Source organism: Sapajus apella, unplaced genomic scaffold, assembly GCF_009761245.1.
Source record: "Sapajus apella isolate SASKATOON/1434 unplaced genomic scaffold, GSC_monkey_1.0 scaffold156, whole genome shotgun sequence".
NCBI classification, from domain to species: Eukaryota; Metazoa; Chordata; class Mammalia; order Primates; family Cebidae; genus Sapajus; species Sapajus apella.
Genome location: NW_022437096.1, coordinates 2,234,911 through 2,261,600, shown reverse-complemented (window position 1 = coordinate 2,261,600; position 26,690 = coordinate 2,234,911). Strand labels below are relative to the sequence as shown.

General features: G+C 59.7%; 1 protein-coding gene across 1 annotated transcript in view; it reads left to right on the top strand.

Moving 5' to 3' along the window:
- The first annotated feature begins 1,664 nt into the window (after positions 1–1,664).
- The window catches only part of SBF1 (SET binding factor 1), a 28,865-nt gene continuing 3,839 nt past the window's right edge, over positions 1,665–26,690 (top strand). Inside the window, 37 exon segments of the mRNA XM_032266215.1 lie at positions 1,665–1,958; positions 8,346–8,431; positions 8,860–8,997; positions 9,083–9,241; positions 9,325–9,435; positions 10,054–10,159; positions 10,282–10,414; positions 10,507–10,615; positions 10,691–10,804; positions 10,926–11,003; positions 11,441–11,554; positions 11,639–11,767; positions 11,853–11,951; positions 12,032–12,236; positions 12,333–12,445; positions 13,306–13,455; positions 13,798–13,866; positions 13,948–14,106; positions 14,178–14,446; positions 14,532–14,704; positions 14,782–14,855; positions 14,932–15,127; positions 15,361–15,488; positions 15,924–16,102; positions 16,228–16,303; positions 16,305–16,365; positions 16,488–16,695; positions 16,971–17,167; positions 17,242–17,379; positions 19,144–19,221; positions 19,581–19,762; positions 19,851–20,030; positions 20,667–20,768; positions 20,840–21,025; positions 21,100–21,226; positions 21,298–21,428; positions 21,500–21,730. Of these exon segments, the coding sequence (XP_032122106.1) occupies positions 1,904–1,958; positions 8,346–8,431; positions 8,860–8,997; positions 9,083–9,241; positions 9,325–9,435; positions 10,054–10,159; positions 10,282–10,414; positions 10,507–10,615; positions 10,691–10,804; positions 10,926–11,003; positions 11,441–11,554; positions 11,639–11,767; positions 11,853–11,951; positions 12,032–12,236; positions 12,333–12,445; positions 13,306–13,455; positions 13,798–13,866; positions 13,948–14,106; positions 14,178–14,446; positions 14,532–14,704; positions 14,782–14,855; positions 14,932–15,127; positions 15,361–15,488; positions 15,924–16,102; positions 16,228–16,303; positions 16,305–16,365; positions 16,488–16,695; positions 16,971–17,167; positions 17,242–17,379; positions 19,144–19,221; positions 19,581–19,762; positions 19,851–20,030; positions 20,667–20,768; positions 20,840–21,025; positions 21,100–21,226; positions 21,298–21,428; positions 21,500–21,730 (5,043 nt within the window). The 5' untranslated portion in view covers positions 1,665–1,903.

The following is a 26,690-nucleotide window of genomic DNA, read 5'->3' as shown; positions in this document are numbered from 1 at the left end:
TGCTTCCTGGGTTCAAGCGATTCTTCTGCCTCAGTCTCCTGAGTAGCTGGGACTACAGGTGTGCACCACCACACCCAGCTATTTTTTGTATTTTTAGTAGAGATGGTGTTTCACCATGTTGGCCAAGATGGTCTGGATCTTTTGACCTCGTGATCTGCCTGCCTTGGCCTCCCAAAGTGCTGGGATTACAGGCATGAGCCACAGCACCCGGCCCCAGACTCATTTAAAAACAGAACCTCAGGCTGCGTGCAGTGGCTCATGCCTGTAATCCCAGCAGTTTGGGAGGTTGAGGTGGGTGGATCACCTGTGGTCAGGAGTTCAAGACCAGCCTGGCCAACATGGTGACAAACCATCTGAACTAAAATACAAAAGTTAGCCAGGTGTGGTGGCACACGCCTGTAATCCCAGCTATGCGGGAGGCTGAGGCGGGAGAGTCGCTTGAACCTGGGAGACAGAGGTTGCAGCAAGTCAAATTTGTGCCACTGTGCCCCGGCCTGGGCCACAGATTGAGACTCTGCCTCAAAAACAAAACAAAACATAACAAGAAACAGACCTTGGTCTGCCATGCTAAGGGGAGTTTCCCTACTGCACCAGGATGGCTCCTGCAGCTTCTCTCCCACCATGTTCTGCCCTGGGCTTATGTTCATCCCTCAGCCACTTCAGGGGTGGCCCTGGCCAGTCCTGCCATTGAGAGGGGTGGGTACTGTCAGGGATCCTGGGTGATGCAGCTTTCCTAGAGGGCCCCGCCCACCACATTCCATGGCATCCTGAGTTTCACACGCTTAGAACACTTGCTCTTGCAGGCCGGGCGCAGTGGCTCACGCCTGTAATCCCAGCACTTTGGGAGGCTGAGGCGGGTGGATCACGAGGTCAAGAGATCGAGACCATCCCGGTCAACATGGTGAAACCCCGTCTCTACTAAAAATACAAAAAATTAGCTGGGCATGGTGGCGCATGCCTGTAATCCCAGCTACTCAGGAGGTTGAGGCAGGAGAATTGCCTGAACCCAGGAGGCGGAGGTTGCGGTGAGCCGAGATCGCGCCATTGCACTCCAGCCTGGGTAACAAGAGTGAAACTCCGTCCCAAAAAACAAAAACAAACAAAAACCACTTGCTCTTTACGGGGGACATGAACGTGCCTTTTTTAAGCTAATGTGTCAAATGTCTCACTTCACCTAGGTGGGGACTCTTCAGCCAGGGACCCCCAAAGGGGGCAGGGCCTGAATTCTCTCTTGGTTCCCCGTCGCCAGGCTGGCAGCCCCTGAGGTGACAGTCCTGGGCCTCCTCTGACCTCTAGTTTGAAGGGCCGGGTGGGCAGGGCCCAGGCCCCTCCCGCCTTCCTCCAGCTGGACAGCGGGGGGTGGGGAGCCTGGAGACCAGATACCCAGATTGGGAGATCCTGGGGTGGGGGTTCGGGGCCCTGTGTAGGGAGTCCCGATGGCGAGAGCAGCTGTGGTCCGGGCCGATGCCTCCCGCCGACACCACAGCCGACCCAGGTCAAGGACCTCAGACCTGCAGGACCCGCAGTCCGGGTTCCTGGCCCGAGGGGCGGTGTCCGGGCCCCAGAGTGGGCAGCGATGGGCGGGGCGCGCCGCTCTCGGAAGCCGCCCTCCCACTCGCTGGACCAATGGAGACGCGCGATTTCGGGCCCGCCCACTCAGGGGCGGGACGAGGGCGCGCAGGCGCACGGCGCGGCCGGGCGGGCCGGCTGGCTGGGAAGATGGCGGCGGGAGTCCGGGCCGCCGCCGCCGCCGCCGCCGCCGCCGCCGCCGCCGCCGCGGAGCGAACCCGGGGTGTCCGGGGTGCGCGGTCCAGCGCCGGGGCCGGGCCATGAGCGTGCCGCCCTCGAGTCCCCGAGCCGCGGAGCCCGCCCGCGCCCCTCGGGCCGCCCCGCGTCCCTCGCCATGGCGCGGCTCGCGGACTACTTCGTGCTGGTGGCGTTCGGGCCGCACCCGCGCGGTGAGTGCGGAGGCCAAGCGCTGAGGGCCGGGGGCCGGGGGCCGAGGGTCGAGGGTTGAGCGCTGAGGGCCGGGGGCCGGGTCTGAAGGTCGAGGGTCGGGGACCAGGGCCCGAAGGCCGGGCGCTGGGGGCCAGGTCGGGGGGCCGAGGGCCGAGGGCTGAGGGCTGACGGACGGGGCCGGGGCCGGGGCCGGGGACCGGGGACCGGGGGCCGGGGCCGGGGACCGGGACGGGGCCCGAAAGTCGAGGCCGGCTGGGCAGCACGCGGGGAGAATGGGCGGCCGCTGGGGGCGGCGTGGCCGCGCGGGCCTGGTGGCGGCCGGGAGAGAAGCCTGGGCCCGGCCTGCTGGGCCTCCGTGGCTGGGGCGGGCTCTCCCCAGGCTGGCTGCCGGCGTCCGGGGCTCCCGGGGCGCGGACCTGCGGCTCACCAGCCCGCCCCTGACCTTGGTGCTGCGTCTGAAGCCCCCAGCGGTCTTGGCAGGGTGCAGAGAGAGGGTGGAGTTGGGTTTGCTGCATGGAGAAGTGGTGTCTGACTTGAAACTGGGAGGATTTCAGGAGGAAGCGTTGGGAGTAGAGAGAAGAGCATTCCTGGCGACTAGCCTGCCTGCCCAGGCCCTGCACGCCAAGCCGTGGGTGACGGATCAGCGTGGTGATCGGTGCCCATGCCCGGGAGGCCTGTGTCTGGGGTCAGCGCCCGTGTCTGAGAGCCCTTCAGCCCAGGGGGCAGGAGAAAACGGAGCCTGACAATGACATCAGCAGCAGCCTGGAGACAGCAGCGATGGCGAGTGTGCTTGGTGTGCCAGGCCCCGCACAGCCCTTTGTGTGTATGATCTCACTTCTTCCAGCAGCCCACCGGGGTTGCCCTGCCGTTGCCCCCATCTGTAGACAAGTCAGGCGCAGATAAGTTGGCTGCCTGGTTTGAGCAGGCTCAGAGAGGCTGGGACTTGCACCCTGGCTGTTAGATCCCAGCTGCAGACTGGCAGTGTGTGGGGATACCTGTGTGATCAGGCAGGGGCTGGACCTTGAGCTTGGAAGTGAGATTGAGCTTCCCTTCACAGTTACCCTCTTTCTTGTCAGTCCGGCTGTCACTGTCCCCACCCAGGACCTGGACTTTTCTTCTCTTTGTGTTTCTTCTGCCGGACCCCCACCCACCACACTTCCTGAAGCCTCTTTGCACGTTTTCCATCTTCAGACCCTCCTCAGTGCCCTCTTATTCAGCATGCACTTCTCTGTGCTAAGGCCTGTCCAAGTGTATGTCTTATAGCCCTGTCAGTCATGAGCATCTGTTTTTTCATTTAGAGAGGGAGTTCTCGCTTACAAGGACCACACAGTCCTCATCCCCCAGTGTGCAGGCTGGCTGTCAGTGTTGTCTTGCCCCACAGAGGGAGCTTGTCTGTACTGAGGCACCTGTGAGGGGCACGGAGGAGGCCATACCACCTGGGGCAGAGGGTTCCTCAGGATCCAGGGAAGCAAGGCTGGCTGAGGGCTGCCCTGGTGTGAGGGGCCTTGGGCTGGGTGCCTGGGCAGGGGCTGCAGGAACAACTGATGATGACCCTGATGATCCTGAGGGCAGTGTGGAGAGGGTTTGGGTTGGCAGAGATTGCAGGCAAAGGCCAGGTGGGAGGCATGGTGGCAGTGGGGTGAGGAGTTGAAGGTGGGCAGAGAGAAGAGGCAGAGTGGGCTCCCCAACAAGTTGGCTGTGACGTGTGTGTGCTCATTGCTGGAGTCACATGTGGGGCAGAGACCTCTGTGTGTGTGGCCCTTGCGCAGGACAAGGTAGAAGGCTGGATCCCGAGGTGCCCCCCGCAAGTGGCAGGAAGGAGTGATAAGGTGTCTACTGCAGTGGGGTTGGGGGGCCGTGGAGCCCTCTAACCACTACCTTCTGGGGTTGAGCTGGTCAGCTGCTTGCTGGCCTCCCTGCCCCAGGCATCCCTTAGAAGGACTCCTTCATCCCTGTGGAGAACAAGCCTATACACTGGGACCCCGGTTATGGGCTGAGGGCAGAGCCAGGTGGCAGGGCGGGTGGTGGTGGGGGAAGAAGCAGAGGAGCGTGGCATAGGGGTCGGTTGTCTCTGCTTTGCCCCTTGATAGCCTTATGACCTCCAGCCAGTCATTTGGCTCTTTGTGCCTCAGTTTCCTCATCTGGGGATGGAGTGAGTCATGCTAACCTTCCAGGCTGCCGTGAGATGCAGTCAGTGCACACATGTGAAGCTGTAGCACGCAGGAGGCCACTAGAAATAATGTCTCACTAATGACTGAGCAGCAGGTGTGTGGACTCTCTAGGCACATACACAACAGGCACTTCTGAGAAGATGGAGGACGCTCACTGTTCTGTCAGGCTAAGACTCCAGGGCGGGGATGCACAGTCTCTTGGGTTGGGGATTGGGAGTGGTGGATAGCTTGTCTTGGCCTGGATCTGGACATCCTGTCTGGAGCTGCTGGCTGCAGGACCAGAGTGCTGAGGGTCCACAGGTCCTGCCTGAGGCAGCATCCCAGTTGCTGATGGTTACCAGCTGGAAGCCTCTCAAGAAGGGTGGGGAGGGGCCGTGAGAAGGTAAATCCCTGCTGGCTGTGACCCTTTTACCTCAGAGAGTGATGGTGGCCGGCACTCGCCCATCTGTAGGCCCCTCACCTGGTGAGTCAAGGATCACCTTCTGTGCCCTGGGGCCAGCATCAGGACTAGACGGACTGCCTCTGCCTGGCTCTTGGCCCAGAAGGGCCCTCATCACAGCATGGCCAGTGTTGAGTGGTCTTTGGGAGCAGGAGATGCACTTGATCAGGCCCTGATGGGCTAGTGGCCCTCCAGCTCCAGTAGCCAAGTGTGCATCTGCCTGGGAGGAGGGGCTAGACCCCTTGCATCTGAGAAAAAGACCTTTTACCCCATGGCCTCGCCTCTCTCATCCTGACTGTGATGAACTGGCTGCATTCTTGAGCTCCATCTACTGTCTCCACCCACGTTCCTGCCCTCTCTGTGGAGCGGGTTAGGGCTGTTTGGGATGGCCTCAACTGCCTCCCAGCCTCCACCCTGCCAGCCGGAAGGAGTCCAAGGCCTTGGATCAGAGCTTCTCTGGTCTGATGGGCAGGGGAGGTTGGGGAGGGTGACTGAGGAAGCTGCAGGGCCCCTGCATGTCCTGCCCCCGTGGCTGGCCCAGGGGAGCCATCTGCATGTTGTGGTTGGGTGGGTGGTGCAGCGGGAAGGTGCTGTCCCTCCTTCTTTTCTTCTCCTTTCCTATAGCTGAGCTCCCCCTAGGCGGCAGAGCTGGCGGGGCTGGTCGTGTACAGTGCGGATCGTGGTGGGAGAACAGAGGAGGCTGCCATCCTTCTTTGCCTCCCCACAGCACACGCTGGCCTGGGCCAGCCCTCCAGGCGTCAGAGCCTGGCACTGGTGATGGGGTGCTGCCAGCAGATGACAGAACGCGAGGTCTGTGTTCGCCGGCCCGCCCTTCAGGCCTGCAGTCTACGTGGTCTGTGTTCGCCCGCCCACCCTGCATGCCTGCAGTCTCTGTGGGGCTGGCCGCAGGGACATGGCTGCAGGAGGAAGTGCTTTTTGAGGAGGTTTCAGGACAGGAGCCCCAGTGTTGCCCTTGGGTGGCCCCTCAGCCCCACATTCTAAGGGGGAGGGGACGTGGAGACCTTAGTGCCCTGTGCCACACAGCACACTGGATTCATCCTGTTGCTGAGGGGTGGAGCAGGGAGGGTGCCCTGTCTCCTGTCTAGTCTGAGGTTGAGGCAGCACTCTGGTGGGCAAGGAGCTCAGCTGCTGGAGGTCACTTCTGTGGCCATAGGCTCAAGCGGGTAGGGGACCCTGGGGAGACATGGCAAAACCCCCACGTTCCCCTGGAGGCAGGCCAGTGGCCAAGATGTGGCCTGGCCCCTGACAGCACAGAGCTGGGGTTCAGGCTGCGACCTCAGAGGGTTTGGAGGAGGGCTGCTCACAGCCCGGGGCTGCAGGGCCCTCCATGGTGTGCCCTTCAGGGGCCAGCTGTGTCCTGTCGTTCCTGGGGCCCCAGAAGGTGCCCTGTACTTAAGACTGAGGAACCTGTTTGTTTGTGAGGTATGAGTGTGTTGGGTGTGGGCAGGATGGTTGTAGAGCCAACTGTACATGTTCTACAAGCCCTAATTAGCCTATGGTCCATCCCAGCCAAGCCAACAGGTGCGCTAGCAGTCACTGGGGTGTGGTGGAGCGAGGGAAGTCCTAGGGTCCTTGTAGGCTCCGGACTGGGGTAGAGCTTCAAAGGGGAGTGGGGGTGCTCTGTGGGCTGAGACCTGAAGGGCCAGTCCAGGACCGTCATGGCACAGAGGAGCTCAGGGAGAAATGCCTGCTTGGTTGGTCTGGCCTACTTGGACTGCTGGGCCAGCCCAAGGAAAGTGGAGCTCAGGGCTGGCTCTGTAGGGTAAAGCCCTGCAGAGGACTTAAGGCTAAGTGAGAGTTGGTGCTTCACAAGGTGAATGGGGTGGAGAGGGTCAAGGTAGACTGTGACTGGCCACTCTCCCCATCCTCCTGGGGAAGGCTGCCCTTCCTGCCTGGCCTGGGGTAGGCTGCAGTGCAGGGACTGCTGTCCCTGTTCACAAACCCCTCTTCCTTCTTCCGCCTGCTGCCTCGTGGCAAGAACTGGGTAGGCCCTGGGTGCCAGCCAGGGCTGGGCCCAGATGGTGGTTTGGGGCCGAGCACAAGGAGGCTTTGGGGGAGTGGGCGGAGTGGGGGAGGAGCTATAGCTTAGGGCCCGTGCCTAAGTTGTGTTAGGGGGTGTGGAGGTAGGTGTGGCACCCACAGACACCTGGGCCCCCACCCTGTCTGCTGCTTGTTCTCTGCAGGGTGTTAGTGGTGGGAGGGGGAGGGGAGCAGGAAGCTGAGGTTTTGTGAGTCAGAATTGGCCCCTCACCGCCCTCCCATCTCCCACTTAGCAGCAGCCTGCCCACTGCTGACTTCCTTGGCCCTGTCTCTGTGACCCTGGAGGGTGTGTGTTCTCCCTGTCTGTAGGGGACCCATGGGGTGTGTGCCGTTGGGCTGCTGGGGTTGCTCGTCTGTTCCCTGGAGGACAAGGCATGCTGGATATGGGACTTTGGGTTCCTGGGGCTCAGGGTGGGGGTCCACGAGGGGCTGTGTATCAAGCATGACCCCACCTTGCCTATCTGGCTCTGCTGCTTCCGCCAGGTGGGTGGCTGTCTCAAAGCCCGTCCAAGTAGAGGATGGGTGTGTGCCCCGGGGACCTGTGGGTTATGTGGAGGCGAAGGCAAGGAGGCTTTGGTCCTTCCCGCTGCACCTCTTCCATCCTCCACAAGCCCTGGGAGGCCTGCAGAGCCACCCTGCAGCAGGAGCCGCACCCTGAGTGTCCCATTGTGATCCCCACCAGGCTTCCTGGTTTGGCTCTCTAGGGCATTTACCCCACCAGTGTGGACTGGGCCTAGAAACAGTGTCCTGGGTGTGGTAGAGGGGGGAGCAGAGTAGAAGGGGCTTCGGGGGTTCTGGGGCTTCAAGGAGAGGAGGAGTCTCTTGGGGAGACCTAGGCCTCTTGGCTCTCCCTCCCCTGAAAGTCCTCCTCCTAGCCCAGGGGAGCTTAGGCTGTGCTCAGCACCCATCGTATGGCTTTTGTACAAGGAGATTTGGGGACAGGGAGCACACCTGGGTGCAGCTACCCTCCCACTCTCCTCTGAGAGCCGCTGGATCCCAGTGCTTAGGAGGCCATCTGGGCACCCGTTAGTGGTTATCCTGGATCAGTTCTGCGTCCTTCCCGTCCAGCTGCTGCCCCTCTGAGTCGTACTGGCTGTGGGGATGGTGTTCTAACAGGCACCTGCCAAACCCCATCTTCTGGGACCTGTACTAGGGACCTATCTGTCTCCGAGGCAGCCAGGATAGGGAAGAGTTTGGGGCTGTAGGCACAGGGAGTGTCCCCTAGCCTTGTGGGACTGAGGCTTCTTGAACCCCACACAGACAGCAGGTGTGAGTCCTCCACACCCCCAGCTGGGCCCAGGGCTGACAGGTGAACACGGAGCTCTGGGGAATGCCCACTGTTGGGGGGCTGAGAGCCTAAGTGGAGGGCTGGCTGTGGCAGGAGATGCTGTGGGGGCTGTGGAATAGTCCGGAATTGTTGACCTTCGATGGAGGGGTGCTGTGCTGTGTAAAACTGGGATGGTCAGGCTGAAGGTCTCTGGGGTGGGATTGGGGAATGGGGGTGATAATGGCAAGGGCTTCTCTACTCTCAGGTGGCCTTGGGGTCTGCAGCTACCTAGCAGCTTCTCTATGCAGACCTATTTTTAGGGAACTGAGGCTGGTCTGGTGCCAAATAAGGGCCTGGTGGGTGGGAATGTTTCCACCCTGGGATCCTCAAGCCTCCTGGTGGGTAGCGGGGTGGGGCAGGTGCTCTGACCACCTGTTCTTGTCCTCAGGGAGTGGGGAAGGCCAGGGCCAGATTCTGCAGCGCTTCCCAGAGAAGGACTGGGAGGACAACCCATTCCCTCAGGGCATCGAGTTGGTGAGTGGGGGACGTGCTGGGACGGTGCGGGCAGGTGGGGAGGGCAGGTGGGCACAGCCTTGCGCCCGTCCCCCGCGGGGCTAGGGCCAATACGGCAGAGCCGCTCTCAGCACGTGTGGCTGGCTTGGCTGGCAGGCTCCTGGGTGCACGGTGACGTGCATCACTGTGTCATGTTGTCACTCGCTCGTGATGGTGGGGACCGTTCCCCATCTCCTGGTCCTTGTCCCAGATGGGTAAGTCAGAGGCTGTTACTCTTTTCACCTGGAGAGACTGAGGCCCAGGAGGCCAGGTATCACCAGGGTCACCAAGCAAGGAGCTGCCTGTGTGTGTTAGAGCTTCCAGGCCTGATGGTGCAGTTGCTGGTGCAGGTGGGCTGGTTCCTGCTGCAGGTGTAGGGGGAGGAGCTGACTGCTGAGCCCTCTCTGCAGTTTTGCCAGCCCAGTGGGTGGCAGCTGTGTCCTGAGAGGAATCCACCGACCTTCTTTGTTGCTGTCCTCACCGACATCAACTCTGAGCGCCACTACTGCGCCTGCTTGACCTTCTGGGAGCCGGTGGAGCCTTCACAGGTCAGTTTGGGGGCTCCGGGTACAGCACAGGTGAAGCTGTGCCCTTGGGCCATGGTCAACCCTATCTCCACCTGACCCCCAGCAGGAAATTACACATGTGGAGGATGCCACAGAGAGGGAGGAAGAGCAGGATGAGGGAGGTCAGACGCACCCGTTGCCCACAGCACCTGCCCCATGTGCCCAGCTGTTTGCACCCAAGACGCTGGTATTGGTGTCGCGACTTGACCACGCGGAGGTGTTCAGGGTGAGGCAGGCAGCTGGGGTGGTGAGGCAGGACACGGGTGCCTCTGTCGGCTGTCCCGCCACTTCCTGCTCTGGTCATTGCAGAACAGCCTCGGCCTCATTTATGCCATCCACGTGGAGGGCCTGAATGTGTGCCTGGAGAACGTGATTGGGAACCTGCTGACGTGCACTGTGCCCCTGGCTGGGGGCTCACAGGTGGGTCTTGGGGGCAGCTGGTGTTTGTACAGCCACAGGCCCTCCTGCTGGGGCCCTGGTAGGCATTTGGAGTCCAGCCAGAGCCACACCCAGCCGGATGCCTTGGTTGCTTTTTCTCGAGTCCTTGTGCTGCCATTGCTCCCGACATCCTGGCCTGCTCACCTGGCCCTCACACCTGTGCTTTGGGCCTGCATTCTTCAGCCTCTCTGTCCGCTCCTTTGTGGGTGTGTGCCTGTCTCTGGATGTTGATGTCAGCGTGTTTGTCTGCTCCCTGCTCTGTGCCTGCGTGTGCTGGGGTGTCTAACCGTGTCTCTCTGCATATCTGTCCTGTGCAGCTGGACTCTGTTGAGGAAGGAGCGGTATGGATTCTTTGTTTCTTCCGTCCACCTAGGCCCCATCCCTGCCCCCAGTCAGAGGCAGCCACTCCTGTCCAGAGTTTTCTCTGCAGCTACTTGGGCCAACAGAGGCAGGGCATGGCATTTCCCTCTAGCCATCTTGCCCATCCCAGCCAGTCCCACCTTGGGTCTGTCAGTCAACCAGGGTCTGCCTGGGGCCACAGAGCTCTGGGCTGACGAGATGTGGTCAAGCTACTGAGCCCTGATTCTTCCCTTTCTGCAGAGGACGATATCTTTGGGGGCTGGTGACCGGCAGGTCATACAGACTCCACTGGCCGACTCGCTGCCTGTCAGCCGCTGCAGTGTGGCCCTGCTCTTCCGCCAGCTGGGTGAGCCTGTCTGTCCCACCCCTCCATGGCTACCCCTCAGGGACTGGTGGTCAGGGGTAGGTTCTGACCTCTGTCTGGGTGGGGGGCCTAGGGTTTTCTCTAAGCTCCCCGTTTTCCTTTAGGCATCACCAACGTGCTGTCTTTGTTCTGTGCTGCCCTCACGGAGCACAAGGTTCTCTTCCTGTCCCGAAGCTACCAGCGGCTCGCTGATGCCTGCAGGGGCCTCCTGGCACTGCTGTTTCCTCTCAGATACAGGTGACCCCTGCCTGGCCCTCACAGCCCCTCCTCCTGGCCCCTTTGCCCAGCCATGTCCCCTGGGCTCACTGCGTCCTCTGGGGCCTGCACAGCTTCACCTATGTGCCCATCCTGCCGGCCCAGCTGCTGGAGGTCCTCAGCACACCCACGCCCTTCATCATCGGGGTCAACGCGGCCTTCCAGGCAGAGACCCAGGAGCTGGTAAGGGCTGTGGTTTGTGTCCACCTCATGGCCCAGGCCTTCGGGTCCCTGACTGCCGGCTTCCTTGGCCCACAGCTGGATGTGATTGTTGCTGATCTGGATGGAGGGACAGTGTCCATCCCTGAGTGTGTGCACATTCCACCCTTGCCAGAGCCACTGCAGAGTCAGACGCACAGCGTTCTCAGCATGGTGAGGGGGCACCACAGGGAAGTGGGAGCCTTGGGGGCCTTTGGGGTGTGGCTTCCTGGCATCATGGGGAGTCCGGAGCTGGGGCCAGTGTGCAGCTGCCTGCTCCGTTCTGTGCTGGCAGGTCCTGGACCCGGAGCTGGAGTTGGCTGACCTCGCCTTTCCTCCATCCACGACGTCCACCTCCTCCCTGAAGATGCAGGTGAGGGTTGTTGCGACTCCCACGTGGGGACCCCAGGCTCTCAGGCTGCCTCACTGAGGTCTGCTGCCACTGACATACAAGGCCCCACTCCCAGGCTGGCCCTGGCTCCTGTAGCACAAACAGGAAGGATCCTGGGAATAAAGCAGCTGCCAGTAGTTAGGTGTGGTGGTTGTGAATGGTGCAGGCGAGGCAGCAGGGACCCATCAAGGGGCCAGGACTTGGCATCTGGTCACAGCAACCCCTGAGGGCCCTGAGCAGGAGCATTTCATCCACACAGTTTCAGAGGAGCTGGTGGCTGTGTGTTAGTGCAGAATGGTGGGAGGGACAGAAGGACGGGAGCCAGGGATCCTGGGGAGTCGGGTGGGGAGAAACCCCTGGGGGGCTGGGGATGGGGGTTGGCAGGGCTGGCTCTCACCTGCACTCAGCTCTCCTCCCAGGACAAGGAGCTTCGTGCTGTCTTCCTGCGGCTCTTTGCTCAGCTGCTGCAGGGCTATCGCTGGTGCCTGCACGTTGTGCGCATCCACCCGGAGCCTGTCATTCGCTTCCATAAGGTGGGCTGACTGGTAGCTGGGGGCGGGGTGGGAGATAAATGCATGGTGGAGACCCCTGAGGGACCGATTTCCCTGTGTCCCCAGGCAGCCTTCTTGGGCCAGCGGGGGCTGGTGGAGGACGATTTCCTGATGAAGGTGCTGGAGGGCATGGCCTTTGCCGGCTTCGTGTCAGAGCGTGGGGTCCCGTACCGCCCCACGGACCTGTTTGATGAGGTGCACCCCCACCCTGCCCTCCCAGTTTCCTGCCCTGGCTGGCCTTCCTGACCATGGCTTACCTACTCTCCTGCCTATTCACTAGCTGGTGGCCCATGAGGTGGCACGGATTCGGGCGGACGAGAACTACCCCCAGCGTGTCCTGCGTCACGTCCAGGAACTGGCAGAGCAGCTCTACAAGAACGTACGAGGGTGGCAGGATGGGAGGGCATCGTACCACCTTGACCCCTGGACCTCTGCCCCACACCTGCCATCTCCCCGCAGGAGAACCCATACCCAGCTGTGGCGATGCACAAGGTACAGAGGCCCGGCGAGAGCAGCCACCTGCGACGGGCGCCCCGGCCCTTCCCCCGGCTGGATGAGGGCACCGTGCAGTGGATCGTGGACCAGGCTGCGGCCAAGATGCAGGGTGCACCCCCAGCTGTGAAGGCTGAGAAGAGGACCACAGTGCCCTCAGGGCCCCCCATGAGTGCGTCATGAGGAGGGAGGGGAAGGCAGGCCCCAAGCGTGGGCTCAGGGTGGGCATGGGGTCAGGGGTTGGAGTGAGTGTGTTCTGTCCCTGCAGCTGCCATCCTGGAGCGGGGCAGCGGGCTGCATGTCAACAGCGCCCGGCGGCTGGAGGTCGTGCGCAGTTGCATCTCCTACGTGTTCGAGGGGAAGATGCTTGAGGCCAAGAAGGTGAGGGCTGTGCAGGCTCAGCCGGGCCAGAGCAGCAGGGTTCAGAGGAGCCCCAGGCTGCACCGCGCCTGTGTGGGTGGTGCCCCTGCCCGGGGGCCTCCTTTGCCTACTGGACAGCTAGAGGTGACGGGGCTGGCCAAGGGTAGGTAGGTGCCAGGTTTCCTCTCCTTGATCTCAGTGAGTGGTGGGTCAGGCCTGCCTGGGAGGCCCAGCCAGGGAGCTAAACTTCCACTTTTAGAAATTGGAAGACCCTTAAGGTTTCACTATTATGACTATGTTTCCTCTGCGGTTTTCCTCCTTAGACCTGGTAGGCCCACGCACGTCCCGTTCCTCATACTTTAAGGAAAACGGAGCATGCTCCCTGCTGTTTCGCCCTGTGGTGCTCACTTAACACCTCTGGGGTCTTTCATGATGGCCAGTGGGAGTCTCTCGTTTTTCATGGCTGTGTGGTGTCCCTTTGGGACTGCTAGTTTGGTGATGGGTGATGTCGCAGTAGAACAAACACCAGGCTCTTCTGTGGCTGAGCCTGTGTCAGGTGAGTCTCCGAGCCACTGGCCAGCCAGGCAGCTCTGAGTCTGTGAACACAGGGGCCTGGGCCTCGAGGCCTCCCTTGGGAGTGCACACCCTGCTGGCTCACAGGTGCAGTGTCTGTGTCCTCATGTCTGGCTTGGTGAATTGGACTTGTGGAGTTGCTGAGCCCACTGGAGGTTGTAGTCTTTATTGGTCAGCAAAGCCCCAGAGTCTGGGACACCCTACCTGAAAGGCATTTGGGTCTCCTGGACACCTGCTGCCCTCCCTGCCTGGGCCCCAAGTAAGTCTTCTCTGTGCCCTCTGCCCATGTCCCATTTCCCCACCTCCAGCTGCTCCCAGCCGTGCTGAGGGCCCTAAAGGGGCGAGCTGCCCGCCGCTGCCTCGCCCAGGAGCTGCACCTGCATGTACAACAGAACCGCGCAGTTCTGGACCACCAGCAGTTTGACTTTGTCGTCCGTATGATGAACTGCTGCCTGCAGGTGAGGCTGGGCCTCCCATCCTGCCAGTGACATGGCGCGTGAGCAGGGACAGGTGGGGAGACCTGGTCTGCGGGTGAGAGTGGAGAGGGGGTGCCAGAGATTCCTGGGCCAGTGGGCAGGGGTCCTTGGTCTGCAGGGAACACGGTGGAGAGAATCGTTGTTCGGGCAAGTGCCAGAGCCTGGGGCCTCCTGATCTTGAGCCTCCGAGGCCCGCCCTGTGGAGCTGGAGCCGAGGGTGCCAGGTGCTGGTCTGTGGTGGCTGTGGGGGTGGTGGAGGTGTAGGGGGAGGCGAATGCTGCTTGGGAGGGGAGAGGTCCTGACAGGCCCTTGCTCTGCCTGCAGGACTGCACTTCTCTGGACGAGCATGGCATCGCAGCCGCTCTGCTGCCTCTGGTCACAGCCTTCTGCCGGGTGAGTGCTGTTATGCCCCAGGTCTCCTTTCCAGCCACCTCCTGGCTGCATCCAGCTGACCTTCTCTCCTGGCTTCTGCAGAAGCTGAGCCCGGGGGTGACGCAGTTCGCATACAGCTGTGTGCAGGAGCACGTGGTGTGGAGCACGCCACAGTTCTGGGAGGCCATGTTCTACGGGGATGTGCAGACTCACATCCGGGCCCTGTACCTGGAGCCCTCTGAGGACCGGGCCCCCACCCAGGTGTGCAGAGACTCCCTGGGCTGGGGGCTGGGGCAGCATGGCCCTGGCTCATGCATGTGGTGCTGTGGCAGGAGGTTGGGGAGTCACCTTCCCAGGAGGACGAGCGCTCTGCCTTAGACGTGGCTTCCGAGCAGCGGCGCCTGTGGCCAACCCTGAGCCGTGAGAAACAGCAGGAGCTAGTGCAGAAGGAGGAGAGTACGGTGTTCAGCCAAGCCATCCACTATGCCAACCGGATGAGCTACCTCCTGCTGCCCCTGGACAGCAGCAAGAGCCGCCTGCTTCGGGAACGCGCCGGGCTGGGCGACCTGGAGAGTGCCAGCAACAGCCTGGTCACCAACAGGTGAGGCAGGGACTGGGGTTTGGGCCTGGTGGAGGCAGGGCCGGGGTGGCCGGGGCCCGTGGCCATCATCTCTTCCCTGGCCCAGCATGGCTGGCAGTGTGGCCGAGAGTTACGACACGGAGAGCGGCTTTGAGGACGCAGAGACCTGCGACGTAGCTGGGGCGGTGGTCCGCTTCATCAACCGCTTTGTGGACAAAGTCTGCACAGAGAGTGGGGTCACCAGCGACCACCTCAAGGGGCTGCATGTCATGGTGCCAGGTACAGGGGTCTGGGCCGGCCATGCGCCCTCGGATGGGTGGGGCTGGGCCCAGAGTGTGAGAACTCCCTGCCCCCAGACATTGTCCAGATGCACATCGAGACCCTGGAGGCCGTGCAGCGGGAGAGCCGGAGGCTGCCACCCATCCAGAAGGTTTGTGGGGCCAGTGGGGCTGTGGGTGCCCGAGGCTGGGGCTGCGTCTTGAGCTCTTGTTCTTGTTTTCGAGCAGCCCAAGCTGCTTCGGCCACGGCTGCTGCCCGGTGAGGAGTGTGTGCTGGACGGCCTGCGTGTCTACCTGCTGCCGGATGGGCGTGAGGAGGGTGCGGGGGGCAGTGCGGGGGGACCAGCACTGCTCCCAGCTGAGGGCGCTGTCTTCCTCACCACGTACCGGGTCATCTTCACGGGGATGCCCACGGACCCCCTGGGTGAGCCTGCAGACCCCTCTGGCCCTGTCATCTCCTCCCACCGAGGTCTGGGATGGGTGGGCTTACCCTGCATCTCCCTCCCTCTTCTCAGGGGTTCTAGGTCCCTGTGGGAAATGGGCCTTTGTCTGCTCCTTCCCCACCCACTTGGGACCCCCTCATAACTGTGGTACCCTGTGATTCTGGGACCCCCCACTGCCACCTTCCATGTTTCTGACTGCCTGTCCTGTCCTAAGTCGGGGAGCAGGTGGTGGTCCGCTCCTTCCCGGTGGCTGCTCTGACCAAGGAGAAGCGTATCAGCGTCCAGACCCCTGTGGACCAGCTCCTGCAGGACGGGCTGCAGCTGCGCTCCTGCACATTCCAGGTGGGGCGTGGTTCACGGGTGGGGCCCCCACCCCACACAGCCTGCCAAGCCCCTGGTCTGTCTTGTACGAGCATTTTTAAGCCAGTTTCCCCCGTGGCCCCGTTACGCCTGGGTGTCGGGGCCCTCACTGCGGCTCCTGAGTTGGTGTCCACTATTCATTTGATGTGCAGTCTTTGGGTTCTTGTTACTTCTTGGGGTGCTGACCCTCAAGTCCATGTTTTGGGTGTGCTTTGCAAGCCCAGACCTCACCTCACAGCCACTGAGATTTAGAGCTTACACAAATGTGTGCCTTTGAGTGACATGGGCACAGGCCTTTACCTGTGACTTGCTTCTTTCTGTGTCGTGCCTGAGGGGAAGGGGAGCCTGGCACTGTCAGAGTTGGGGGAGCGGCTGAAGGGCCACCCAGACCCCTGAGGGCTTCTTTTTCTGGCAAAGCTGCTGAAAATGGCCTTTGATGAGGAGGTGGGGTCTGACAGTGCCGAGCTCTTCCGAAAGCAGCTGCATAAGCTGCGGTACCCTCCAGACGTCAGGGCCACCTTCGCGTTCACCCTGGGCTCTGCCCACACACCTGGCCGGCCACCGCGAGTCACCAAGGACAAGGGCCCTTCCCTCAGGTATGGATCTGGATCCCACGGCCAGGGCAGCTGGGCCTCAGCCATGTGCCCACTCCAGCCTCCTAGGCCGCTGTACTGCTTTTTGTCCCATTTTCTCTCACCTTTCCTTACTCTGCACGCCCCAGAACCTTGTCCCGGAACCTGGTCAAGAATGCCAAGAAGACCATTGGGCGGCAGCATGTCACTCGCAAGAAGTACAACCCCCCCCAGCTGGGAGCACCGGGGCCAGCCACCCCCTGAGGACCAGGAGGACGAGATCTCAGGTGGAGGGGTGGAGGGGTGGGGGCGGAGTCCTGGGTGGTCTCTGGATGCTGACACGCACCAGGGAGGATCAGGGCAGGCAGAGTGGCCTCTGAGTGACGACCCGTGTGTCCTGCCTGCGCAGTGTCAGAGGAGCTGGAGCCCAGCACGCTGACCCCGTCCTCAGCCCTGAAGCCCTCTGACCGAATGACCATGAGCAGCCTGGTGGAAAGGGCTTGCTGCCGTGACTACCAGCGCCTTGGCCTGGGCACTCTGAGCAGCAGCCTGAGCCGGGCCAAGTCTGAGCCTTTCCGCATTTCTCCCGTCAACCGCATGTACGCCATCTGCCGCAGGTGAGCGCTGGCCGGGGGTGGCCAGGGTGGTGGGCAGATGCCTGCAGGTCTTCCCTGCCTGCTTTGGGCTTGGGTGACGGCTCCTGGTCATGTGAGGAATGTGGAGGGAGTGAGGGCAGAGGAACGGCCCACAGGGCTGGGGGTTGGTGGGGCCGTGGCTAAGCTGAAGTGCCTTTCACGGGGAGCCACGGGCTGGCTCCTTTTGCCCTGCTTGTGGCGTGAGTTTAGAGGTGGGTGGGGTCGCCAGCCACCTTCACGCTTCTGCCTCCCCACAGCTACCCGGGGCTGCTGATCGTGCCCCAGAGTGTCCAGGACAACGCCCTGCAGCGCGTGTCCCGCTGCTACCGCCAGAACCGCTTCCCCGTGGTCTGCTGGCGCAGCGGGCGGTCCAAGGCGGTGCTGCTGCGCTCTGGGGGCCTGCACGGCAAAGGTGTCGTCGGCCTCTTCAAGGCCCAGAATGCACCTTCTCCAGGTACCTCCCATGTCCTGCCGTGTGCCCGCCCTGCACCGTCCCTTCCACCCCTGCCTCAGCTCCTTGTCCCCTAGGTCAGTCCCAGGCGGACTCCAGTAGCCTGGAGCAGGAGAAGTACCTGCAGGCTGTGGTCAGCTCCATGCCCCGCTACGCGGACGCGTCAGGACGCAACACGCTTAGCGGCTTCTCTTCAGCCCACATGGGCAGTCACGGTGAGAGTGCTTGTGGACAGACGGGGCACTTTGGGGGGCTGTAGTGGCATTTATGGTATGGCAGGCAGGCCCAGGGAGGGGCAGAAACATTGCTGGTCTTGGATATTTGGGTGTGGGATGAGGTTGCCCTCTGGGTGCCATGGGGCAGAGGTGGGAACCCGCCCAGACCAGGTGTATCCCCTGACATCCTGCCTGCCCTGACGTCCTGCCCGCTCTGACTGCCCTGCTCTCCACCTCTTCGTCTGCTGCAGCTTCCTGCAGGGGCTTCCGGGTGCTGCCTCTACACAGCTCTGTCTTATTGTTTCCCACAGCCTGGAAACATCCCAGATGCTCCTCTGTCCTGTTCCCTCCAGTGTCACTGTTTCCCCTCATCCCCCACCTCCGCCCTCGCCACATCCCCCCATCCAGACTGTCTTTGGAGCCTCTGGACTGGCTCTGCCTGCTGCTTCGCCTCTGTTATTGTGTGTCCTGGTTCCTTGGGCCTTGCTCTCTCTGTCCCCACCACCACGCACACTTCATGGGTGCCCTGCACACACTGAGGTAGACTGACCCAAGGACGGGGTGGCAGGTATGTCCCACACTCACTCCTCCATCCAGAGCAGCTGTTCTATGGCTCCGAAGTGGCTTTGGTTTTCCAGATGTCACATTATATGGTTATGTTTCACAGTAACCATGTCTTTTGGCCTTCCCACCCCTGCCAGAAACCCTGAGTGGCGCTTGCAGGTGGCGCCCCCGCACCATGCCTGTGCCTCCCACGGAGTCCCTTTTGCATCTCCGACCGTCCCCAGTGCCAGTGGCTGCTGCCTCCCAGCGTTCCCCTCAGTGGCCAGCAACGCTCAGGGGCTTAGCTGCCTTCAGCTGTAGCCGTGGGTGCTAGTCCTGGTTCTGACCTCTTCACAAGGACATGCTGGGCCCTGATTGGCATCCTAAGCAGGCTAGTGTCCTGTCTACACTGTGAGCTGGGCGCCTGCAGTGTGGCAGCTGTCAGAGGATGCAGGGTGTGTTGGGCTGGCATTGTGCTTGCCCCATAGTGACCACTTGGTGGACGAGGGGATGTTGCCTTGCACCTCTCAGTCCTACCCTCGGGCTCTGCAGAAGCAGGTGAGCCTAGGGCAGGGCCAGGCACCTAGAGATCCACTGTGGACCCCAGACATCTTCCAGCCCCTTGGGCTGCCACTTCCTCACGTGGCCTCCCTGTGCCTTCGGGCCACATCGTCCGGACTGTAAGTCTCAGCCTGGGACTCAGATTAGCCTGTGTCCTGGACTGAGCTACTCTCCGTCCTTTTGGAAGAGGGAAGCCTCTAGGCCGATTCATCTCCAGGCCACACCTCTTGCGTGCCTTCTGTTGCTGTGCCCTGGAGAGGCCTTTGCATGCCTGTGTGTTGAAAGTTGAGCCGTGCTTATCACAAGTCCTGGCCCCCTGAGTGGAGGACAAAGGCCAGGGTATGGAGGGACTCAGAGTTGCTCTGAGCCGTCTTGAATGGGAAGAGAGGAGGTGTTCAGAGGAGAGCCTGGGACGCTGGGCCCCCTACCGTGCAGTCCTCCTGCTGACATGGAGTGCTCTGCGGCCTGCCCTGCTCTGGCAGAGAGGCACACAACAGGATGCCTCTTCCCACTCTCCTGAGACTGGGGCTTGGGGCTGACGCCTGCCGTCTCCAGGCTCCCCAGGGGACTTGGTGGGACCCTCTGGCCTTTAGGCACCCACATGCTGGGCACACAGAGGCTTGGGGTTAGACCTGAGCCTTCTCTCTGCTGTGCCCCCAGTTCCCAGCCCCAGAGCCAGGGTCACCACGCTGTCCAACCCCATGGCGGCCTCGGCCTCCAGACGGACTGCACCCCGAGGTACCGTACCGAGCCTGTGCAGGCCCGCTCCCCCTTACTTGGTGCTGGCAGCCTCTAGTGTGCACTGAGTTATCGCGGGCACTAATGTCTCCCTCCACACCTGACACTAACGACCCCTTTCCCCAGCCCCAGTCCTTAACCGCCCTGACACGCGAGTCCTGCCCTAGAAACTAACACTGGCTGATGCCCCATGTCTCAGCATCTGCGTGTTCCAGTCTTCCTCTCGTACAGCCCTGCTGGGGTCTAACCACCCCTGCCCTGGGAGCCCAGCCAGGAGGCCTCCCTGGAGGCCGGGCCCAGGGCCCAGGTAAGTGGTGCCCTGGCCCCACTCGGGTGCTTACCTGGCCTCTCCTCCACAGGTAAGTGGGGCAGTGTCCGGACCAGTGGGCGCAGCAGTGGGCTTGGCGCCGATGTGGGCTCCCGGCTAGCTGGCAGAGATGCGCTGGCCCCACCCCAGGCCAACGGGGGTCCCCCCGACCCAGGCTTCCTACGGCCGCAGCGAGCAGCTCTCTACATCCTTGGTGACAAAGCCCAGCTCAAGGTGACTGGGGTGAGGTGCAGGGGCGGGGGCTGGGCAGGGGGTTCGGGGCCTGGACGTGTCTCACGGTGCTTGGTCGGGCTCTTTTTAGGGTGTGCGGCCAGACCCCCTGCAGCAGTGGGAGCTGGTGCCCATTGAGGTGTTCGAGGCGCGGCAGGTGAAAGCTAGCTTCAAGAAGCTGCTGAAGGCATGTGTCCCAGGCTGCCCTGCTGTTGAGCCCAGCCCAGTCTCCTTCCTGCGCTCGCTGGAGGACTCAGAGTGGCTAATCCAGGTCTCTGCACTGCCCCTGTCCCTCCGCCCACCTTGGTGCTGGGCCCACCGCTTGGCTAGAGCCAAGTGGACGGGTCTGGGTTTGCTTGTCTGACAGTGTGGAGCACTGGAAGAAGGACAGCCACTTGCCACCCAGGCTCTGGTGCCTGGAAGGCAGCTGGGAGGCCAGGCCTGGCAGGAGGCTGGGGCCAGCTGACAGAGTGGCCAGAGCCTGGGCATGGCTGCCTCGGGACAGCCTGCTGGGCCGAGGTGGGCTGATGATCACATGCGGGATGCGGCTTGTGGTTCTGGGCCTCTGCTGCATTCTCTCGGGGGTGGGCACTGAGAGGACGCTGGTTCAGTAAATACTGGAGGGCTTGAAGATGGGGCCACCGGGCGTCTTGAGGGATGGGGACCTCCCTCAGTCCTAGAGGGCTTGGAGTGGGTGGGCCGTGGCCAGGAGGCTGGAGGCAGCAGTGGTCAGCATGCCCAGAGCAAGCTGTGTCTGTTCACTGCTTTGCCCACAGACAGAGCTCAGAGGGCTGTGGACAGGGCCTGCCTCCCCAGTGCCTGTGGACATGTGGGTCTCTGGCCTGGTCAGGGATGAGGCGGGAGGGCAGTGTGTCCCAGAGATGCTGAGGGCCACCTGTCCCTGCAGATCCACAAGCTGCTGCAGGTGTCGGTGCTGGTGGTGGAGCTCCTGGATTCAGGCTCCTCTGTGCTGGTGGGCCTGGAGGACGGCTGGGACATCACCACCCAGGTGTGTGGCACATGGGGCTGGGGAGGGCCAGGCTCCCAGGCTCCTCGCTGACCCCCCGGCGGTGCCGGCAGGTGGTGTCCTTGGTGCAGCTGCTCTCAGACCCCTTCTACCGCACACTGGAGGGCTTCCGCCTGCTGGTGGAGAAGGAGTGGCTGTCCTTTGGTCATCGCTTCAGCCACCGTGGAGCTCACACCCTGGCTGGGCAGAGCAGTGGCTTCACACCCGTCTTCTTGCAGTTTCTGGACTGTGTACACCAGGTGGGCAGGCTGCTGTGTGGGTGGGCCGGGGCTGTGCACCCTGACTCCTGACCCCTGACCCACGTGGTGTGCAGGTCCACCTGCAGTTCCCCATGGAGTTTGAGTTCAGCCAGTTCTACCTCAAGTTCCTCGGCTACCACCACGTGTCCCGCCGTTTCCGGACCTTCCTGCTTGACTCTGACTATGAGCGCATTGAGCTGGGTATGTGGGGAGTCGGGGCTGGGGCAGCCGCAGGGTCAGGAGGGACCTGGGCTCATGCTGCCCCTGTGCAGGCCTGCTGTACGAGGAGAAGGGGGAGCGCAGGGGCCAGCTGCCGTGCAGGTCCGTGTGGGAGTATGTGGATCGGCTGAGCAAGAGGACACCCGTGTTCTACAATTACATGTATGCACCCGAGGACACAGAGGTAAGCTGGGGCCTGGGGAGGGTCGGCAGCTCCTGCCTGACCCAGGTCCTCAACGGCAGGCCCATCCCCAGGTCCTGTGGCCGTACAGCAACGTGTCCAACCTGAAGGTGTGGGACTTCTACACTGAGGAGACGCTGGCCGAGGGCCCTCCCTATGACTGGGAACTGGCCCAGGGGCCCCCTGAACCCCCAGAGGAAGAACGGTCTGACGGAGGCGCTCCCCAGAGCAGGCGCCGTGTGGTGTGGCCCTGCTATGACAGCTGTCCGCGAACCCAGCCTGACGCCATCTCACGCCTGCTAGAGGTGCGTGTGGTCCCAGGGCAGGGTCTGGCCTGGCACCCCCTCCTCTTGCTCAGACACCAAGGTTCTGCATGTGTGCGAGTTTGTGCACTTGAATGTGTGTGTAAGTCTGGTCACCCCTGGCGGTTGGCATGGCCCTCCCGTCTCCCCACCATGTGAACTGCCTACTGGCCTGGGTTGGCTGTGGTTCCCCAGTTCCCTGCCCCACTCAGTGGGTGCTTCCAGACAGTGACAAAAGGGCCGTCATCAGAGAGCCCCAAGTCTCAGTGCACAATCTCTGCTCTGAGCACGTGTGTTTCCCCTGAACTGGCTTTGAGCAGCTCAGGCAACTCTCAAGGAGTCATCCCTTAGAGATGACAGTGTTTTTACCCCTCTGCCGAGGTGAGTGGGTCACCTGAGGCAATGCCCCAACTCCCTAATGTGAGCGGCCCTGGGTTTTTGCCCTGGAAGCTTGCAATTGACATTTAGGGCTTTCTCACCCCTCATTGTGCCATCCTTGGTGGGCCTGGACTGAACAGGGCAGAGACGCCTGGGAGGGGAAAGGAGCCTGTGATTGGCTGGTGATTGGTTCTGTGTGTAGGGGCTGGGACAGAGTCCTGGCATGGCGCTGCCTTTCTGGGCAATCCAGCAGCCAGAGTCTCTGTAGGGGCTGAGCAGCAGAGGGGTGTGGGCCTCAGACCTAGGCTATGGGAGGACCTGCACTCAGCTCCCTGCTGTTGGCTGTGTGGCCTTAGAAGTTATGTAAGCATCTCAGAGCTTCTGTTTCCTCGTGCAGAAAGTGGAAATGCTGATTCCTGCCTTACAATGAGGTGGTGAGGCTTACATGAGTCATTTATTTCAGCGACCTAGCACTGGGGCACAGAATTTGAGGGAGCATGGGAGTCATGGTTTGTGATAAAGGTGACCCACAAGCACAGAGAGCAGTGCTCTAGCTGTGCTCATGGTCTTAAAAGTTGGCACAGTCTGACTGATGCTAACAGAGCCACTCAGCTTTGTCATGACCAGCATCATCAGCTTGGTCGGTTATTTTGTATACTTTTTTTTTTTTTTTGAGATGGAGTCTCGCTCTGTAGCCCAGGCTGGAGTGCAGTGGCGCGATCTTGACTCACTGCAACCTCCGCCTCCCAGGTCCTGGTTCAAGCAGTTCTCCTACCTCAGCCTCCCAAGTAGCTGGGATTACAGGTGCGAGCCACCGTGCCCAGCTAATTTTTGTATTTTTTAGTAGAGATGGGGTTTCACCATGTTGGCTAGTCTGGTCTTGAACTTCTGACCTCATGATCCCGCGCGACTTGGCCTCCCAGGCACAGTGGCTCACGCCTGTACGATCTCGGCAGTTGGGAGGCTGAGGTGGACGGATCATGAGGTCAAGCGATCGAGACCATCCTGGCCAATATGGTGAAACCCCGTCTCTACTAAAAATACAAAAATTAGGCCGGGTGCGGTGGCTCACGCCTGTAATCCCAGCAATTTGGGAGGCCAAGACAGGTGGATCACTGGAGGTCCGGAGTTTAAGACCAGCCTGACCAACATGGTAAAAATCCTCTCTACTAAAAATACAAAAAATTAGCCAGGTGTGGTGACATGCACCTGTAATCCCTGCTACTCGGGAGCCTGAGGCAGGAGAATCACTTGAACCTGGGAGGTGGGGTGCTGGGATTACAGGCGTGAGCCACCTCGCCTGGCCTACTTTTGTTTTTGTTTTTGAGACAAAGTCTGACTCTGTCGCTCAAGCTGGAGTGCAGTGGCACAATCTCAGCTCACTGCAACCTCCACCTCCCAGGTTCAAGTGATTCTCCTGCCTCAGCCTCCTGAGTAGCTGGGATTACAGGCACCTGCCACCACACCAAGCTAATAATTATTATTTTTTGAAACAGTCTCAGCTCACTGCAACCTCCACCTCCTGGGTTCAAGTGATTATCCAGCCTCAGTCTCCTGAATAGCTGGGATAGAAGCACCTGCTACCACGCCTGGCTAATTTTTTGTATTTTTAGTAGAGACGGGTTTTCACCATGTTGGTCAGGGTGGTCTAGGACTCCTGACCTCAAGTGATCCACCTGTCTCGGCCTCCGAAAGTGCTGGGATTACAGGCGTGAGCCACCACGCCTGGCCTAATTTTTGTATTTTTAGTAGACACGGGGTTTCACCATATTGGCCAGGATGGTCTCAATCTCTTGACCTCGTGATCCACCCACCTCTGCCTCCCAAAGTGCTGGGATTGTACAGGCGTGAGCCACCGCACCTGGCCTGTACTTGTATTTTTTTACTGGTTTGTGTGTTTATGTTTAAGGTGAATTTCTTGTACAGAGGATGTAATTGGGTCGTCTTGCTATCCAGTCTAATGGTTTCTTTTATTGGAAAATTTAGCCCATTTTAATTTACTGTAATTACTGATGTAGCTGGGCGCTGGGTTGAGTTTAGGATCTTGCCGTCTGCTTCCTCTTTGTCCCTTGTATTTTTCGTTCCTTCCTTTTCTTTCTTTCTTTTTATTTTTTTAAAAGACAGTTTCGATCTTGTTGCCCAGGCTGGAGTGCAGTGGTATAGTCTCGGCTCACTGCAACGTCCACTTCCTAGGTTCAGCGATTCTCCTGTCTCAGCCTTCCGAGTAGCTGGGATTACAGGCACATGGCATCATGCCTGGCTAATTTTTGTATTTTTAGTAGAGATGGGGTTTCATCATATTGGTCAGGCTGGTCTAGTACTCCTGACCTCAGGTGATCCACCCACCTCAGCCTCCCAAAGTGCTGGGATTACAGGTGTGAGCCACCGCGCCCAGCCCTTCATTTAAAAAAAAAAAAAAAGGCCGGGCGCGGTGGCTCAAGCCTGTAATCCCAGCACTTTGGGAGGCCGAGGCGGGTGGATCACGAGGTCAACAGATCGAGACCATCCTGGTCAACATGGTGAAACCCCGTCTCTACTAAAAATACAAAACATTAGCTGGGCATGGTGGCGCGTGCCTGTAATCCCAGCTACTCGGGAGGCTGAGGCAGGAGAATTGCCTGAACCCAGGAGGCGGAGGTTGCGGTGAGCCGAGATCGTGCCATTGCACTCCAGCCTGGGTAACATGAGTGAAACTCCGTCTCAAAAAAAAAAAAAAAAAAATGTGTTTTTAGTGCTCTGAGTTGAGCTGTACCTCTTGGTGTTATATTTCAGTGGTTGCCAGGAGCTAGTCATCATCTGTCTTGAAATTGTATTACTGCATTCACAGCAGAAGAGCCGTAATAGCGTGTTTCCATTCACCCCTTTCCTGTCCTTGTGTTACTGTCACACATTTTACTTTTACGTATGACATCAACACCCAGCATGATGATGATGATGATGATGATGATGATGTTTTTGGAGGTGATGTCTTCCTCTGTCGCCCAGGCTGGAGTGTGTGGCGCGACCTTCGCTCACCGCAGCCTCCGCCTCCTCAGTTCAAGCAGTTCCCCTGTCTCAGCCTCCCACGTAGCTGGGGTCACAGGCCCCAGCACTACTCCTGGCTAATTTTTGTATTTTTAGTAGAGACAGGGTTTCACTATGGTCTCGAACCCCTGACCTCAGGTGATCCACCCGCCTCAGCCTCCCAAAGTGCTGGGATGACAGGTGAGCCACTGCGCCTGGCCCTGTTTTTGTTTTAAATAGTCAGCTTTGTTTTACGGAAATTAAGATACAAGGAAAAAGTCTTCTATTTTTGCCATTTTTAACATTCTTCATTCTTTCAGTATAATCTGGTCTGGTTATCTTTTCTCTTCAGCCTGAAGAATTTTTAATGTTTCTTGTAATGCAGATCTGCAAGTCACAAATTCCCTTAGCTTTTCTTTATCTGAAAACATCTTTGTGCCTTTCTCTTTTTTCTTTTTTTTTTGAGATGGAGTTTCATTCTGTTTCCCAGGCTGGAGTGCAGTGGCGTGATTTCGGCTCACTGCGACCTCTGCTCTCGGGTTTAAGCAATTCTCTTGCCTCAGCCTTCCGAGTAGCTGGGATTACAGCTGCCCACCACCATGCCCAGCTAATTTTTGTATTTTAGGTAGAGACCATATTGGCCAGGCTGGTCTTGAACTGACCTCATGATCCGCCTGCTTTGGCCTCCCAAAGTGTTGAGATTAAGGCATGAGCCACCTCACCCAGCTGTGCCTTTATTTTTCAAAGGCATTTTCTCTGGTTATACAATTCTAGCTTGACAGCTTCTATTTTTTTTTTTTTTTTTTTTTTTTTCCCCCACATTCAGCAGTTAAACTGATGTCACTTGAAAAGATATCATTACTGGGCTGGGCCCGGTGGCTCATGCCTGTAATCCCAACTCTTTGGGAGGCCGAGGCAGGTGGATCACAAGGCGAGGAGTTCGCAACCAGCCTGGCCAGCATGGCGAAACCCTGTTTCTGCTAAAAATATAAAAATTAGCTGGGCGTGGTGGTTCACGCCTATAATCCCAGCTACTGAGGAGGCCGAGGCAGGGGAATCACTTCAACCCGAGAGGCAGAGGTTGGAGTGAGCCCTGGGCCACAGAGGGAGACTCTGCCTCAGAAAAAAAAAGATCATGACTTTGTTTTCTGGCTTGTATTGTTTCTGCTTAGAAGTTTGTGTTCATTCTCATCCTTAGGAAGTGTGTATAATGGTGCTCTTTTATTCTCTGCCTTCAGATTTTTGTCTTCATTTTTGGCTTCAGCAATTTGACCATAATGTGGTTTTTGTTTTCATCCTGCTTGGGGCTCTTTAAACTTCTGGATCTATGGGATGATCATTTTTGTCAGATTTAATACATTTGAGGCCATTGCGTCTGCACAATCTCCCCCTTTCCAAACCCTGGCAGCTTATTTTCCCATAGAAACAGAGCTGAGGCTCTGTTTCTTTTTCCTTAGTCTTTTTTATCTTTGCAGTTCATTTTGGATGATTTCTGTTGTCCTGTCTTTAAGTGTGCTACTCTTTTTTGTTTTTAATATACTCAAGCCCATCAAATGAATTTTTTTTTTTTTTTTTTTTTTTT